Source organism: Anoplopoma fimbria, chromosome 7 (assembly GCF_027596085.1).
Source record: "Anoplopoma fimbria isolate UVic2021 breed Golden Eagle Sablefish chromosome 7, Afim_UVic_2022, whole genome shotgun sequence".
NCBI lineage: Eukaryota > Metazoa > Chordata > Actinopteri > Perciformes > Anoplopomatidae > Anoplopoma > Anoplopoma fimbria.
The window spans coordinates 2,370,713-2,388,658 of record NC_072455.1 but is presented as its reverse complement, the minus strand read 5'-3'; the positions used below and the strand labels follow the sequence as shown (position 1 = coordinate 2,388,658).

Genomic DNA, 17,946 nt, shown 5'->3' with positions numbered 1-17,946 from the left:
AAAACTTGAAATTCATGATGTTGACATTTTTCACATACTGCGAGAGCTGAAATTGAAATGAATTTGATATGTAGCCCAGCTATGGCTCTCAGTGATTAGGTTTAAGACAGATTACACAACTCTAACAAGTTTCAAAAGTCTGCTAAATGATTGAAATATCATAAAGAAATGAGTGGAGCCCAAAGGACGTTCAGAAAATTACATTATTACTTAATAAAACATGCCTTCAGAAGTCTATTGAAGTTTTAATGTGTACTGAAGGTATTTAATACATGAATAAAGACATAGATATGAAACTAAAGTAGAACAAACACTGAATTAATACTTACTTTTATAGTTTTCTTGCTGATTATTTGTGTTTGCTTCGGCCCAGCTGACGGTAAACTCAGCTGAAACACCTATGTGACATTTTAGTTGTTTACCAGGTTTCATTTTAACGGAAACGCAACAGGAAGTGGAGAGCAGATGAAGAAACATGTGGGCGAGAGCAGGAGGTTAGGATGAAGGAGGGAAGGAGCGATAGACAGACTGCCGGTTGTGAGCCGACATGGCAGGTGGAAGGAAAGACTTCAAGAAACGATAAAAAACCCAGAGCGAGGTGGAGAGGTGGAACAGAGGAAACCGGCACAGAAATAGAGTCAGCAAAAGAACGAGTGAGTCACAAAACAGCGGGGCGGTGGAATATATCTTCTGCGCTCTGTTTTATTTCCCTCAACGTGTCTCGCTTCTTAGGGAGGTAAGACCTGCAGAGACGTTTGGAAAGAATGAAAGTAAATAAAGAAAAGTGGAGGGGTTGTGTGCAGACAGAAAACAGAGGAGGAAGAAGAAGAGGAAGAAAGAGGGGGAAAAAAGGATGAAGTTTGCTCGACATCTTGATAAATGACAGCAATCTGAGAGAGATGGTGAGGGAGGAGAAGGTGATATTAAAACAGTGGGAGTTGATGGAGTTATTTTGAGGTGCAGCAGACGGGTGAATGGGGAGAAAAACAACTCCCCCAAAAAAAGAGAGAGAGCAAGAGACGGAAAATAAATAACAGGAGGAAAAAAGTGTTGAGTTTTTTACCGATCAATATCAGGAGCTATTGCTTCTAAACAAGTTCAAACATATTTGTCTTCTCCTGAACTGTGCAGGTCCAGTTCCAGTTTGTGAAATACACGTATACGCTTTCTTGTCAAGAGTTTCTGAATTTTAACGTCGCCCTGATTTACATAGTGCTATTTAACATTTTGCTGTTTTGCGCTGTTTTACATGACGCTCTTTGACATGACAGTGTTTTACATGACGCTGTTTTACTTGACAGTGTTTTAATAACACTGTTTTACATTGCCCTCTTTACATAGCGCTGTTTTACATAATAGTATTTTACATTAGTATTTTACTGTTTCACGTAGCGCTTTTTAACGTGACACTGTTTTAACTAGCGCTGTTTTATGTAGAGTTGTTTTTTAGGTAGCGCTGTTTTACATGACGCTGTGTTACATGACGCTGACGCTGTTTTACATGACGCTGTTACATGTTTTACATGACGCGCTGTTACATGACATGACGCTGTGTTACATGACGCTGTGTTACATGACGCTGTTTTACATGACGCTGTTTTACATGACGCTGTTACATGACATGACGCTGTTTTACATGACCCTGTTTTACGTCGCCCTGTTTTAGGTTGTGCTGCTTTACGTAGTGCTGTTTTACAGTTCGCTGTTTTGCATAGTTCTGTTTAATATGACGCTGTTTTACATGATGCATTTTTACATGATGCATTTTTACATGATGCATTTTTACACATCTTTGTTAGGCTTGTTATGGAAAATTACACACAAAAGTCAGCAGTTTGTCTTTTTTATATTCTAATAAAATTTCTGATGCTCAGAGCAGCAAATGGAAATCCTTTCTGCCCCACTTATTGGGATGGATCCTTGCTGACATCTTAAAGTAAATAGATGAAGCCAAAACTGTATAATTTAGCCTGACAATCGGCTTCAAGTGCCATTTTGTCACAATAGAAAAATGTTTTCAGCGGTTTATTTTGGGTGAACTGACCCGATAAGTCACTACATGTTAGTAAGTTGACTTTTGCTTCCGAACACAGACATAATTCTTTACTTTCTCCCTGAATAAATTTTTTCTGTCTTCTTTATCATTTGTTTCCCTTTCCTTCCTTCTAACCTCTCCCTCAGTTTCCCTTCCTTTCTGTCAATAATCACGCCTCTGAACATTAAAGAAAGAACATCACAGTGACATTTATAATTCATCTTCTTCTCTTTTCTGTTTCCTTTTCGACGTTCTGCTTGTTGTTTCGATCTGTCTCTTCTCCCCAGTGCACCCTCAGATTAAAGTGGACATTTAGCAAAACTCGTTTTCACCATTTAACCTCCATTTAACCCACGATAAAACCCCTGAAACATTCATGTGTGTGCGTGAGAGAGAGAGAGAGAGAGAGACGTTCTTGTATGTGTGTGTGTTTGAATCATTTAAATGTCTTTTTTTGTCTGGGGGCCTGCGATACCTGCAGTCCTGCTAAATAATACATTAACAGTAGCCTCAATAATAAATGGTTTGTGTGTTTGTGTGCTGACAAGTGTCTACTCAAGTGTGTTTGTGTGTGTTGTGTGTGTGTGTGTGTGTGTGTGTGTGTGTGTGTGTGTGTGTGTGTGTGTGTGTGTGTGTGTGTGTGTGTGCAGCTCAGTTACCAGTAGCAGTATCTGAATGATATATTTATCATTACTCATGTTTTATTCCTCGCACCCAAATTAATTAATTATTGCCTTAATCAACACATGTCCTCAATTAGAGGGGTCACACACACACACACACACACACACACACACACACACACACACACACACACACACACACACACACACACACACACACACACACACACACACATATATATACACCATCTGCAGTGTTCAGTAACTCTTTTTTATCTTATTGTCATACATTGTTTGTCACCTTTCCTCAGATACTCTGTAGGACTATGTTGTCTTGTATAGTACACACACATACTACTATTATAAAAGTACAAAAAAGTATTATCAGCAAAATAAACGTAGAATATTTAATGTTAAAGTACCGATTTTTTCCAGTTTGCATTTGGATCTCCGCTGTTTCCTGTATTTGTGTTGAGCTCCTGTCTTGTCTTGTTTGTTTCGTAATGCACAAAATCTCCCTTTTTAATGTGTATTCAAATTATTTACATATTAATGTGGGGGTTTTGGAGATCAAAACATTATGCGTGTATGCTTTAATGTTTAAAGGATCGTAAAGGAGGAAGAGAGAGGCAGGAAGAGGAGATAGGACTGAAAGAAGATGAGAAAAACAAATAGATAAATATATATATATTAAATATAAATAGTTGGACAGAGAAAGACGGAGCAGAGAGACGAATCGCACGAATGAGCACTTCCCATATTTGCATATAAATCACAAGTGTGTGCACAGTCAGATTGTATTAGCGTTACAACAGCTTTGGGGTTAGCATGTTGCTTTGTTTTAGATTACATCAGAGGCCAGAGAAATTAAATTAACTCCATTAGCATATTTCTGCAGAATGCCCAGAAATTGAGTTAACTGGAAGGGAGCTTCGGGTAGCAGATTGTGGTTTTATGTGCGGAGCAGAAGGAGGCGACCCCAGCGTGAGAGACCGAAGCAGCTGATGTTTGAAGTGGTTTTGTGCAGCGGAGACACCTGGGTGATCCTGTTAGGATTCATTACAAAAGAATACCCCAAACAGGCATATCGCATAACTTCCTCCTGCAGAGGAGAGAGTAAACTCAGAGTGGACGGTTTGATGCTACATGGGGAGTTTTTAACAGCAGGAATGCAGCAAAAAAAGAGCAAGCAGAGCATTTTGATGGCTAAAGTACACAGGCGTGATTAAATGGGCGTATTGTGGACTTGCTGCAGTGGGAGGAGGATGACGTGGGCCGTGGTGGACTCAAGTGGACTAGATACAGTCTGCAAATGCCTCTGCTTTGCATGCGTTTGGACCGTGCAGGATGCTGCCACACAGAGAGATGGGAGGCCAGGTTTATGCTCGACATGCGGGGTTAACTGATTTGATTTCTCACGTTGATGCTGAAACAAAGAAGAATCTCTTTTTAAATTTGCTTTAGGTTGCCTTCACTCTGAACAGAAGCACAAGCAGCGTAACAGCTGTAGCCGTCATGTTTGGTTTATTACTGAGAATGACATCTATGCATGTGGTCGCCATGGCTACGGCTTCAACGTAAAAGTACCAACAGACATGTTTTCAGCCAATTGTCAAGTCAGTTTTAAGTGAACTTTTAAAATGTTGCAATGGGATGAAAACTGAAATAGGAATCAGGCGCGTTTGATCAGTTGTTTGGTCAGAAGTTGGCGCTATAGAGCACGTGAGGCTGTAATCTACCAGTTAACAGAGTAGAAGAAGAAGAAGTAGAGGTTGTGAATCGCAACAAGAGTCATCAGTAGAAAACGACATTAATTAAAAAAAGCAACTACAATAAACAATCAAACAGTTAGCTTATAATAAATAAGTAAATCTTCTAAATGCAGTATAATCAGATTGTGTGGTTGGATACACATTATTGCACAAAAGAGATTAAATGAGTAATTATCAGTGTAATTAACACAATTGTTAACAGTAATATATCGATAAACTAATAATTAATTAACTATCAATTTACCATTTATTAAAGATAGTTTTTATAATGTATTACCCAGCATACTTATGGGTCTTCTCCAGACACAAATTGTTAGGTTTATTTAAGGAAAGTGGGTATTTATGAGGATTTAAAATCCTACATTGGTCACATGTTCCCAGAACCCTTAAATAATAAATATATAAGTCACGTTCTATTCCCCGTCCATCATGTGACCTGTCTGAGCCGTCTGACTGTAACATAAAAGCCTTTTCATCTCTCAGAAACATGAGTCATCTGAGCTCCTTTTCCAATAAAAAATAATAGAAAATGGAGGTTTGGAGCTTTTTTTTTCACTCAGCTAATATCCACGTCTGTGCCAGAGAATGTCCTCAGAGAGTCACCTGGATGACCGGCTGCATTAATTAGGAACTGAAAACTCTTCTCAGTCTGTGTCCTTATCACTGCAACTAAAAAAAAGACAAGATTTCATAATATTTTAAAGCAATTTTCACGCTTTAATTCTCTCTGATTTATCTGTGTATGTTTTATTTTGATTTTTGAAACAAAGTATGGACTTAAAAACAGATCTGCGAAAGCATTTAATTGACTTATAACATAGAAAACGCATTCATGTTCTTTGAAAAGTTTTTATAGTTTTACATTATTGAATCAAAGTAGATTCAAAGTGGCTTTCTTGACACTTTTCATCGGACATAGACGCTTAAATTCATTTTAATGCACTATAACTGTCTCTATCTTTTAAATTATGGCTTAATAATTATTTTTTTTATTTTTCTAAATTGTTATTTGTTTACTTATTTTGTTGCATTTAATGTGCCGTGGCATGATTGGAGGACAAAATACGAAAAGACGAGTGTAACCACAGCCTTGGACACCACTTTCATGTCTGTCTGTTAAGCCCAGAGGTTGAGCTAAGTCTTGGTTAGCCTAGCTTAGCATAAAGCTTAGCATAAAGACAGGAGACGGCTGGAACAAGCTAACCCTGCTTGGTCCAAAGTCCCCCAAATACACTCTCTTCAGATCAGAGATTGTGTGAGTGTAACAACCTTGTTCTCTTGTTCGCCCTCCTTCACAGATAAAAGTAGTGTGTGTGTGTGTGTGTGTGTGTGTGTGTGTGTGTGTGTGTGTGTGTGTGTGTGTGTGTGTGTGTGTGTGTGTGTGTGTGTGTGTGTGTGTGTTATGTAAAGCTGCTATTGGATTAGCATTAAAGAGTGTGGTTTCTGTGCTGCGGGCAGAGCGAGATTAAGACTTTATCCTCCGCAGTTTTCACATCACTGACCCGGCCTGTTAGAGAGAGAGAGAGAGAGAGAGAGAGAGAGAGAGAGAGAGAGAGAGAGAGGTAATCAATCTGTGTCTTGGTTTTCCAGCATTCCAGGAAAAACAAATGTCTAGAGAGAGAGAGAGAGTTATGTCTCGTAATTACAGCTCCATAAATGTCTTTGTTAGAAAATGTTAGTCATGTTCAGAGACCTGCTGTTTAATGAGATAAACAACATGATGCTGGACAAAATGACACTTTACAGTTAATCAATGAAGAACAAGTCACAAAACAAATCAGATATTTGCACATCAACACCAGCAACATTAAAAAGTAAACTAAATAAATGATTGAAATAGCACCTAAATACAACATATAACAGTTTCATTAAAAGCAAATCATTGAAATAAAATAGGTTTCTGTCTTGACAGAAGACAGAAGATAAGATAAGATAAGACTTTATTTATGTTGAGGGGAATAGTTGCAAAGAAGGAAAGAGTGAAATAAACAAAACATAAACAATAAAGATCACATAACAGATAAATCTAAATCTAATCTCTGATTAAAAAACAAAATGTACACAATGCCAGAAATATGATAAACTATACTATAAAATTATGTATAAAATATACTATATATATATATATAATAAAAGATATATGATAAAAGAGAAACAATATATATATATATATATGTATAATTAATAAATATGATAACAAACAAAATGTACACAAAGCAAGAAATGCACACGGGACAATGAAAAGTGTCCTACAAGAAATATGGTAAATGATGCTATATATTGTGTAAATATACTATATATATATATATAATAAAAGATATATGATAAAAGAGAAAGGATATATATTATATTATGATAATGAATGAATTAATATATAATCATGAGAACTTCTGTCCCGTCTGGAAGCTTCTCTTCTGTTGATGTCACACAGGAAGTCTCACTTTGTCCTCTACGTCTCCGACCTGCTCAGATCTGCTCTCTGATTGGTCGAGGAGCCGTCGCCACGTCAACAGCAAGCGTTTTTTTGTTTTTTTTTGTCGTCTGGACGGTAAACTATGACGTTGGCTTACTGACGGAGAAGAAGACGAGGAGCTGAAGCAGGAAAAAAAGGAGGAGAGGAAAGAGCAGACTGCTGTAGTTTTAGTGGAGCCTGGAGATCAAGTACATCATTAGCATACTGCTGCCATGGCAACAGGAAACCAAACTGGAGCTGGGAGACGGATGAAGGGAGAGGAAGGAGGGTGAAGAAGAGGAGGAGAGGGAAATTAGGAAAAGGAAGAGAGGAAGTGAGGAAGAGAGGAAGGGAAGAAGACGGAAAGGAAGGAGGAGAAATGTGAAGAAAAAAGGAGAGAATAAAAAGGAGGAGGAGGAAGAGGAGGAAGAAGAGGAGGAGGAGGAAGGAGGGTGAAGCAGAGGAGAAAGGGAAACTAGGAAAAGGAAGAGAGGAAGAGAGGAAGGAAGACGGAAAGGAAGGAGGAGAAATGTGAAGAAAACAGGAGGGAATAAAAGGAGAAGAGAGTGAATGAAAGAGGAGGAGGAGGAAGAGGAGGTGTTAAGGCAAGGGGAGGTGAATAAAGGATTCTTAGAAGAGGAGGAGAAAAGGAGGAGGAGAATGGAGATGGAGTGAGAAGGAGAAAGGGCAAAAAGAAGAGGAGGAGCACTGAGGATGAAGAGGATTAGTAAAAGAAGAGATAGAGGAGGAACAGAGGAGGAGGACAAAAAAACAGAAGAAGAGGGGTAGAAAAAGAAAGGAGGAGTAAAATGGGATTGAGGAGGAGGAGTAAGAGGAGGAGGAGGAGGAGGAGGAGGAGGAAGAGGAGGGAGCAGCCACCTTGGTTTGACTTCTATTACCTCCTTCCTGTCGTTTCTCCTTCTTTCTGTTTCTATCGTGTCATCTTTATAATTAAATCCTCTCATTATCCACACACACACACACACACACACACACACACACACACACACACACACACACACACACACACACACACACACACACACACTGCATGTATTATGCAATAAACCTGCAATGTCACCGTTCGGTGTGACAACATATTTAGTCCCGTATCTCTATGAAGGACAGAGAAAACCTCTTTCATTCAGATTTGACCCTTTTATATTTTTGTTTTTAATTATTCCTCATGCAGATTATCATGACCTTAATGACTTAAAGCAAATTAATTAAAAGTGTTCACTGTGCATTCACCGTTTCAGCACCACGGACAGCTCTCGTGACAGTTACAGGGCTTTTTCATTGGCATTGTTGGCTGCACCGATTGAACCATACTGCGAAGATCTGCCTTCCATTACCGGTGTGAGTGCTCAGAGTTGTGCACCTACGTTGGACCATCTCTACCGGTTGTACCTGACCCGCCTCCAACTGGTTTGCGGGTTGTTTCGTGCGTTTTCCTACAAAAAATCTGGCAAAACTGGACTCAACACACTCCGCTAGTTCCATGCATAAAGTCTGTTCAAAATAAACATCTGTCTTCACAGGAAAACAACTTATTTTAATTTAGGCAACATAACTACTTAGTTAGGCTTAAGAAAAGATCATGAAAATACTTAGTTACATTTAGGAAGAGATGGTGGTTTGGGTTTGAGTAGCTACAGAAGTGACGTGACAAATAAATCCAGGTTGATTTCTCATTTGGCACTCGGTACGAACAAAAGTTTCCAGGGAGAAAGAGCGAGCTGTGAGTGATGTATGAACAAACCCCTCTGTAGAAACCTTCAGAATATAGAGAGGAATGAATCTGTAAAGTTTGGTGAATGTAAGAGCTACTGAAGTGGAGATTTATGGATCAGAGTCTGAGAAAAAACTCATTTAGAGAAAACAGTCTGGTAAACTTCAGGCTGGTCTCATCCAGCATTTGTAGCTAAACCTACAAAACATAATGCACCGGAATTCCTAGATATTCCAATAAAACGATTTCATATGTCATCCACTTAATCATGAACGAGGAAGTATGAAGAAGGGAGGTTTCCTGTGAAGACAGATTTATTTTGAAAAGGTTGAACGCGTGTCACGAGCAGCTGTTGTTGGACTTTGCAGGAAAAAACACAAGAAAAAGTAGCTTATTCATGAGATCTGAACCGATGTAAGAGCAAACGTTGTCCTGCTGTCATGAAAAAGCAAATCCCTGAATCGAGCCGGACCCTCACATGTGTACGGAAAAGCAGCTTTAGTATCATGATGCTGCAAAGTCAGAGTTACAGTCTCACTCAGAGAGCTGAGATATCATATCATGTGCTGTCCAAATAAAAAGAATGTGCCAGGATCAATTATTTATGAAAGCAGCCCACACTTGTAAGAAAACAAGAAAGTGTTGAAATGTGCAGCCGACACCAAATGTTCATGTTTCAGTTTGATCGACGTCTTCAGGTTGACGACCTGCATGTTTCCCTGGCAGCTTGTCTCTTTTAGCTTTTAGCCAAATCCTCATGTCCTTGTGTGAAGGTGGAGGAAAAAAAACTGAGCTGGATTTTGATTTATTCATTTATTTAATAGGCTGTTTGTTTGATAGGAAAACACACTTTGTTTTATGGATAACTTTATGTCTCCTCGAGTCCTTTCAGAGCATTAAACGTATCTACAATCCAGGACCATCACTCAGGGAGGGAAAGACAAAGCTGTCAGCAGAAATGGGAGGAGAAAGGAGACAATGGGAGGAGGAAATGGTGACGGAGACAATGGGAGGAGGAAATGGTGACGGAGACAATGGGAGGAGGAAATGGTGACGGAGACAATGGGAGGAGGAAATGGTGACGGAGACAATGGGAGGAGGAAATGGTGACGGAGACAATGGGAGGAGGTCTCGGCTGCTGGCCGGTGACTCAGAGGACGGACTGAAGGTCTGACGGAGACAAACGGCTGCTGGATCGATGCCAGATGTGTTAGACAAAGAGCTGTAATGAGATGTAGACGGAGCAGGAGGAGCTGTGACCGTTTAGGAGGATAACTACTCAATATTTACCTGTTTCAGGCAGTTTCTTTATGTGTATTCATCTCCAGGAATACACAAAGATACACAGATGTTTGCAGTGGTTGGTGCAGGAAGACGGGTTTCCTCTAAAACGAACAAAATACAAAAGTTTTCTTTTTGAACATGCCTCCCTCTCTTCCTTATCTTCTGCTTTAAGTTGGGAAGTATCAGAACTTTAGTGTGTTTTAACTGGAATTAAGGGAAGAATGAAGAAACCTTAACTCACTTTTGATTTGCAGGATATAGCAAGATAGTTTTTTCTTCACATATCAAATGATATCACAGTTCAACGGTTCAATGATATCCTACGAAAAGTTACTACTCTTTTTTCGTGATTTATTCCTACGAAAGTCCTGCAACACAAGTCAATGTCTGCTAGTTATATCAATACAGTCTTTTCAAAATAAACTTCTTCTTCAACGTTGACTTTGGTTTGTTGGATCATCTATAGCTCTCGTATTTTGGTATTTTGAGTCCTTGAACGCACCATTAGAGAGGCAAAAAGATGCAAACTTAAACCTAAATCATGGATTTAAAACTAAAAATTACAATTTCCCAAAATGTTTTTTAGCATTCTTTATACTAACTCGTTCATGATTATGTGGATTACATACAATATTTTTTGTGCATTATTTCTGTAGGTTTTGCTCACTACAAAGTGTATACTGCATTAAACATTAACAGGTTTGTTTAAGGGAATACAACATATATATTAGTATGTGGTTTATCAGGTAAACTTCACTAATTGAAAGTATTTCCCTCTTTGTCACTAAATGTATCATTAATTAACTGTTTTTAATTCTAAAAGGTTTTATTTGTGGTTCATTTTGTTAGTTTGGTCTTTCTAACTTTGTGGTTTGTTTTGGTGCAATTCACTTTTTTTTTAATTCCAAGTTTTGCATTTATAAACAATTTAGCATTTTTTCAATGAAGTCAATGTGTTGATATGTTTTAGAAGTGGATCCAGATCCAAATGAAGAGGTTTTTTAAGTAAGTTTAAAAACAAAAAAAGTAGTTTTTTAGCACTTAACAAAACAAAGTGCCTCACAATTAAAGTATGAAGTCAGTTTTATGTTTTTTATGTTTGATAATGAAGTGTAACAGAGGCAAAACTATTTGAAAATTTAGAGGAAACGGCTTTAAGCTACTGAGTCATTATGTAAGGAAAAAAATAAGAAATGTTCCTTAGTGTTATTTATCGTGTGAGTCCACAACGTGAAGAAGGCTTCTCACATTGACACTAAAATAGCTTTAAGATGCAAAAAGGTTTATTTCATTTACACAACGTAAAAGACTCAATGACACGTGCAACTTCTATCGGACGAAAACACAGCTGGTAAAAAGTAGAAGCTGTGTTCAATGAGCTGCATGAAAAAAAGAGGAAGCCACTCTGTGTTGTGAAGGTCACATGGTCTCTTATCAGCGGCGTTATTCTCTTTAAAAAGCCTCAGAATGATGAATGAGACGCTTAGAGCCGCTCTCATCAAGCCAGGACGTAAACATCAAACTAATCAACTTCAAAACTCACAGAGTCACTCGTTTGTTCTCCTCTGACATCGACGTTCCCTTCATGTGTTTCCACTCAGAGTGTGATTCCTAACAGTCTCTCTCTCTCTCTCTCTCTCTCTCTTTTTGCAGTTTGTCGCTCAGCCGAACTGCCAGCAGCTTCTGGCCACGCTGTGGTACGACGGCTTCCCGGGCTGGAGGAGACGACACTGGGCCGTCAAACTGGTCACATGCTTCATCATCGGACTCCTGTTTCCTGTCTTCTCACTGGTGAGGAGGGAGGAGAGAGGAAGGGAGGAGGTGGTGGAAAGGAGGGATGAAGGAGGGGATAAAGAAATAGAGACGGGAACGAGGATGCTAGAATGACTTTAAGGCATGCAGGAAAGAGGAAGTGTGTGAGGAAGGAAGTGATTGAGGAAGTGAGGAAAAGGATGGAGCAGGAAAAGAGTTAAGGGAGGAATGAATGAGAGGAAGAGAGAGAAAGAAAAAGGAGAGCTGGAACTAGAGAGAAAGAAGAAACAAAGGTCAGATAGAGAATGTAAATGAAAAAAGATGAAAAAAGAAGAGCTAAAATAGTGAATGAATAAAAGAATAAAGGAAGAAAAAGTAAAGAAAGAAAGATAAATATGAAGATGAAAAGACAGAAATGAGAGAGTGGTTTAGTGAAGAAGGAATGAAAGAAGCCTCCTGCAGCTAAACCACCGTTTCTTTCTTTTAAAGTACATTTGATGCCAGGCAGCAATTAAGCCAAACTCTCTGTTTATTGGCCGGAGGAGCCGTTGCTAGGAGACGTCCACATGACAACAACACTTGACCTAAAAAACGAGCAGCGTTGTTGTTTCTATTTTAAAAGAGGAAGAAGAGGAAGGCTGACTTTATCATTCTATAAAGTATTAACATCGGTCAGTTTAACCCGAATATGAGAGCAGTCAAAGTTTGTGAGCGGTTTCAGAGATGGAAATATGGAAGTTGTTTATGACACAGAAATATTTCAACGTACCAATTCTGTTCAACCTCCAGAGGCGGAAAGAAGTACTCACAAGTTTTGCTTTATACTTTAAAGACAAGTTGCTCTGATGTCTTTAAAAGATAACCAATATTCATCCTGAAAAACTGCAATAAAATCATTCAAAAAATGTAAAAAATGTCATTGAATTGTTACCATTTAAATTCCAGGTTGTTAACTTAATGCCACTGTTCAAAACTAAAAGATTTTTTTTTTTCATTATATATAATCATATATGAATGACAGAGTTTAAATCAGTGGAAACACCTTAAAGTTTTTGGGGAATTTTTTTGATTTTAATCCAAGATTTAGGTTTAATGGTGCGTTCAAGGACTCAAAATTCCAAAATAAAGTAGACTAAAGAGAGGACAATACAAGAATTAGGCTTTATTTTTGATTTTAATGTTAATGTGCTATAATTCACTCGTTCTTTAATCACAGTATCACCTTAATGTGATACAGTTATTAATGTTTTAATAATGTAAACAAACCTCTCTCTGATATCTAAAGCCTTAGCTGGCATGACTCAGAGACAGAGGAGGTTTCCAACAGCAACAACAGTAACAACAACAACAACAGTAACAACAACAACAGTAACAACAACAACAACAACAACAACAACAACAGTAACAACAACAACAACAACAGTAACAACAACAGTAACAACAACAGTAACAACAACAACAACAACAACAACAACAGTAACAACAACAACAACAACAACAACAGCAACAACAACAACAACAACAACAACAGTAACAGCTTTCCAACAATTGGAGGTGGCGTCTGGCCGAGCATGAACACATCAAACGCACCTTTTAGGAATCTTATCAAAGCTTTTCCTCTTCAGTTTTATGACGTTCAGGATGTGGTTATGGATCATTTAAGGTTGAATCCTCCTCTAAATGTCTTCGTCTTCCTCCTCTTCCTCTCCTCAGATCTACCTTCTGGCTCCAAAGAGCGCTCTGGGTCGCTTCATCAAGAAACCCTTCATCAAGTTCATCTGCCACACGGCGTCCTACCTGACCTTCCTCTTCCTGCTGCTGCTGGCCTCGCAGCACATCGCCCGCACCAACCTGCACATGCAAGGACCTCCGCCCACCATCGTGGAGTGGATGATCCTCCCGTGGGTGGTGGGTACGTATCCCCCGGCTCCAGGACTTTTTCTGTCTTTCCAGGAAAACCACAAATGTTTGCTTGAGGAAACACCAAACTATAAGTCACTATAAGTACATAAAGTCTGCTAAAAAAAGTATTTTTTATCATTCTGGGATTTTATATTTCCATGCAGATAAAAGCCATCTGTGAAATCAGTGAAAAAAAACATTTAAAGATCAATTCTGAGCTGGAAAACAAGGACATAGAAGGAGCTGCAATTCAATATTTATAACCAGATATTCAAAATATATTGAAATTAGAAGAGAATAAACTATATAAAAGTAACACTCAAGGAAGAAATTAAAAGGAAAACTTGATTATATTTAAATTAATAATATACAGTATCGTGTATATAATCAACAAATAAATTCAATCATGTTAATATGAGTGTTTTAAATTAAAGTAGCGTGAATAGAAAAAACTATTATTCAAGATGTTCAGTTTCAAACCAGAAAGTTTTGATGCTGGTCAACTTTATTGATATACAGCAGCTTAACAACAAAGTGGGTAAAAGAAACATGAAAAAATAAATGTAATTAAATTGAAAATAGAATCCAAAAATGACACTGAGTCACCTGCATAACAAAAGGATCAAAATCGATGCAGCGCAACTAAAGATGGTGTTTTTCTCAGACGCATTGGCCTTCCTTGTCAAAACCTGACAACTATATTACCCACAATGCATCTGAAGCGCAGACACTGGAGACTCTGGTGTGTTGTGCTGGTTAGCAGCTGACGTACCGTGGACCCTCTGGCCCACAGCAGAGACCAGCAGCGAGCTACAGAGGTCTCACTTCTTTCTAAATCCACAATGCCAAACATTTTCAAACTTTTAGTCTTCAAAAGACGCCGACTCATCAACACCTTTAAACAGACTTTAAGGTTTAAAAGGTTGAGTTTTAATAATGTATGACATCATGTCACATATCTTACTTGTATTTCCTGTTTCTTTCTCTTCTTCTCTTTCATAAATGACTCATATTTTACTTGTTCATGCACTAGACACTGATGAGGAACAAATGTCTTAACTAGACAGTAAAAAAAACACAGGATTTAAAAATAATGTGAAAAACTTCTTATGTTTTTTTTGCTTTGATTGCTCCTCATTAAGAGGACTTTGAGTGTATGCTGGCATGTGGGTGTGTGTGTGTGGAGGAGGTAGTGTGTGTGTGCGTGTGTGTGTGTGTGTGTGTGTGTGTGTGTGTGTGTGTGTGTGTGTGTGTGTGTGTGTGTGTGTGTGTGGGTGGGTGTGAAAATGACTGATTGCATCTCCATATTCTCTCTCTCAGAGCTGACGAGGATGATTTCCAAAATCATAACTGAGATCAGTTGGAAGAAAAAAAACCACAAACCATCTGTTTGTCTCTTTGAATCTCTCAAAACGCTTTTGATACGAAAAAGAAACAATGTTGAGCGTCAGCTGCTCGTGATGTTCAAGATAAAAACAAAATAGTGTTTAATGCTAAATAATAAATGTGTAGTTGTCAACAATACGTCTATAATAAGATCAAAGGCTTTAGTCTAACTTGTCCCTCTGTTAAACTGATGTCAGTGTTTATGTTCAACACACTGATAATAACCTCCAGCTTCATCTTCATTAAAAAATAATTAAATAACTTAATGACACATGACATAACATTCAGATGAAGCCCTTTGTCTTGATTATTTTGTTTTTTAGAGTTTAAGTTGTTGATCAAGTTTTATGAAACGCAGTCATCTATAAAGGAAACACAATTTTGCATGAAAAAAAGTGTGATTAAAAGAAATATCGAGAGATTTTGGTAAAGTTATTTAAATATTTTAGACTATATTCTTTCGTCCTTTGCACATTGATAAAGTCTCTATTTGTGGTCATTGACGTTGGTCCCATTTCAACATCGTCTGGTCATCGTCTCCTTTCATCTAGTCTTCGTCTCCTCACTGTCTCCTCTTGGTCTCCTCTTGTCTTCTCTTTGTCTAGTCCTCATCTCGTCATCATCTCGTCATCGTCTCGTCATCGTCTAGTCATCGTCCTCGTCATTGTCTAGTCATCGCCTCGTCATTGTCTCATCATCGTCTAGACTTCATCTCGTCATCATGTCGTCATCGTCTCAGCATCTGTCATCGCATCCTCATCGCCTCGTCATCGCCTCCTCATCATCTCGTCATCGTCTAGTCATCGCCTCGTCATCGCCTCGTCATTGTCTCATCATCGTCTCATCATCGTCTCGTCATCGTCTCGTCATCGCCTCCTCATCATGTCGTCATTGTCTCGTCGTCATCATCTCGTCATTGTCTCATCATCGTCTTGTTATCGTCTCGTCATCGCCTAGTCTTCGTCTTATCATCGTCTTGTCATTGTCTTGTCATTGTCTCGTCATCGTGTCCTCAACATGTCGTCATCGCCTCATCATCCCCTCGGCATTGTCTTGTCATTGTCTCGTCATCGTCTAGGCGTCGCTTCGTCTTCACCTCGTCATCAAGTCGTCTTTGCCGTATATGTTGTCATGGTATTCGTTAATGTAATTATCACTGCGCTGAGGGAGCTACAGCTGTATTTCATTGCGCTATCATGTGTTGAATAATGACGAAAAACCTTCAACCCCATGAAGGGAGGCTGAAAAAATACAGTGAAGTAGAACTAACTGGAGTTAATCAGTGATTATTATTATAATAAACAGTATTATTGTTCAGCAATATACTGGAATTATTGTCGTTTAAATGTACATTATACTAAATTCATCGTACATTTCATATTGACTCTGAAACCAAGGCCACATTTAATCACACGTGTCTCAGAAGAGCAGAAAATTATTGAAAAATGACTTGTGAATTATTTAGAATAAAACCTGAGTTTTGTCTTAAATCAGTCGTGGAGAACAGATGTGCTGCTCTCCACTCTCTGGCCAGGGGCTTCTGCCAACATATTCAACTGACTTATCGGAGCAAACAGAAGCCGCTGGTGGATGATATTAATGTGCTCATACATGCATGACTGTGTTTGTTTGTGTGTGTTTTCAGGGTTCATCTGGGCCGAGATCAAGGAGATGTGGGACGGTGGATTCACAGAGTACATCCACGACTGGTGGAACCTGATGGACTTCGCCATGAACTCGCTCTACCTGGCCACCATATCGCTGAAGATAGTGGCCTATGTCAAGGTAAGGACTGACCTTTGACCTCTAAAACAAAAGAAACTGGAGTCGTTTCGGGGGTCGAATAATTAAACGGCGAGTTTCATTTCAATGTAATCATTTTCTCACTTTCACAGCTTTCATCTTTAATGATACTCTGCATACATATAAGAGCTATCTATTTATTAAAGGCGAAGGGTTTAATCACACACACACACACACACACACATACACACACACAAACACACACACGCCAGACGGCCGGGCCATCTGCAGCAGCTGTGAGTCACTGATGATGGCGGGTGGCCCTCCTACACAGGCCCCGCACACACATCCAGCACACCAACACACACATGCAGATATAAAGTGTGCAGATACACACAACTGTATCCTTACATGCATCCTGTAACACACACACAAAAACACACACTAACACAAACACACACACATACAGAGAAGTAGCAGCTGGAAGCAGAAACTTAAGTTAAACTTTCTGTGTTCACAGGAAATGTACAGTTTCTGCTTGTGATATATATGAAGTCTTTTCAAGATGAACCTCCATGTTCAGGGAAACATTGGTTTCTTTTTTTATTAACTTTTGTTTTCACAGGAAACGTACAGTTCCTGCTCATTACATGCATACATTATCTTTTCAAAATAAACACCTATGTTCACAGGAAATATACAGTTTCGGCTTGTTATATGTATAGTGTCTTTTCAAAATAAGCGTCCATGTTCAAAGGAAACACGCAGTTTTTGCTCGTTACATGCGAAATAAACTTCCACTGTAGGTTTACTTAATTTTTTGTTTACTTTTTCACAAAAGCAATTGGTTAGGTTAAGGAAAACATCTTGGTTTGGGTTCCAATAAGTATGTTTGTGAAGTAAAATAACTTAGCTTCTTATGTAACTGCCAGAACTGCAAATAACTCAACGTTAAGTTGGCTTTCCCACGGGACAGCGTTCTCCTCCCTTAGCAGACTTTCTCTCTCTTTATACTACGTCAGATGCGCTGAGCCTCTAATTATGACGTCGATGGGTTTAGATTGGAGTTACTTAAAAGCTTTTGCGTCGGCGTTTGACCAGTTTTTGATTTGATGAGAGAGAACACATTGTGTGTTTTTGTCTGAGATAGAGACAGACAGACAGAGTCTGTAAATTAATGAGTGAGCATGTTTCTAGTTTCCGGCTGTCCCCATGTATGTGTATAAGTGTGTGTGTGTGTGTGTGTGTGTGTGTGTGTGTGTGTG

At 38.8% G+C, this 17,946-nt stretch overlaps 1 protein-coding gene across 1 annotated transcript in view; it reads left to right on the top strand.

The window, feature by feature from the left end:
• The window catches only part of trpc5a (transient receptor potential cation channel, subfamily C, member 5a), a 59,073-nt gene that overhangs the window by 21,361 nt on the left and 19,766 nt on the right, over nt 1–17,946 (top strand). The window contains 3 exon segments of the mRNA XM_054601957.1: nt 11,552–11,689; nt 13,364–13,562; nt 16,584–16,723. Coding sequence (XP_054457932.1) covers nt 11,552–11,689; nt 13,364–13,562; nt 16,584–16,723 — 477 coding nt within the window.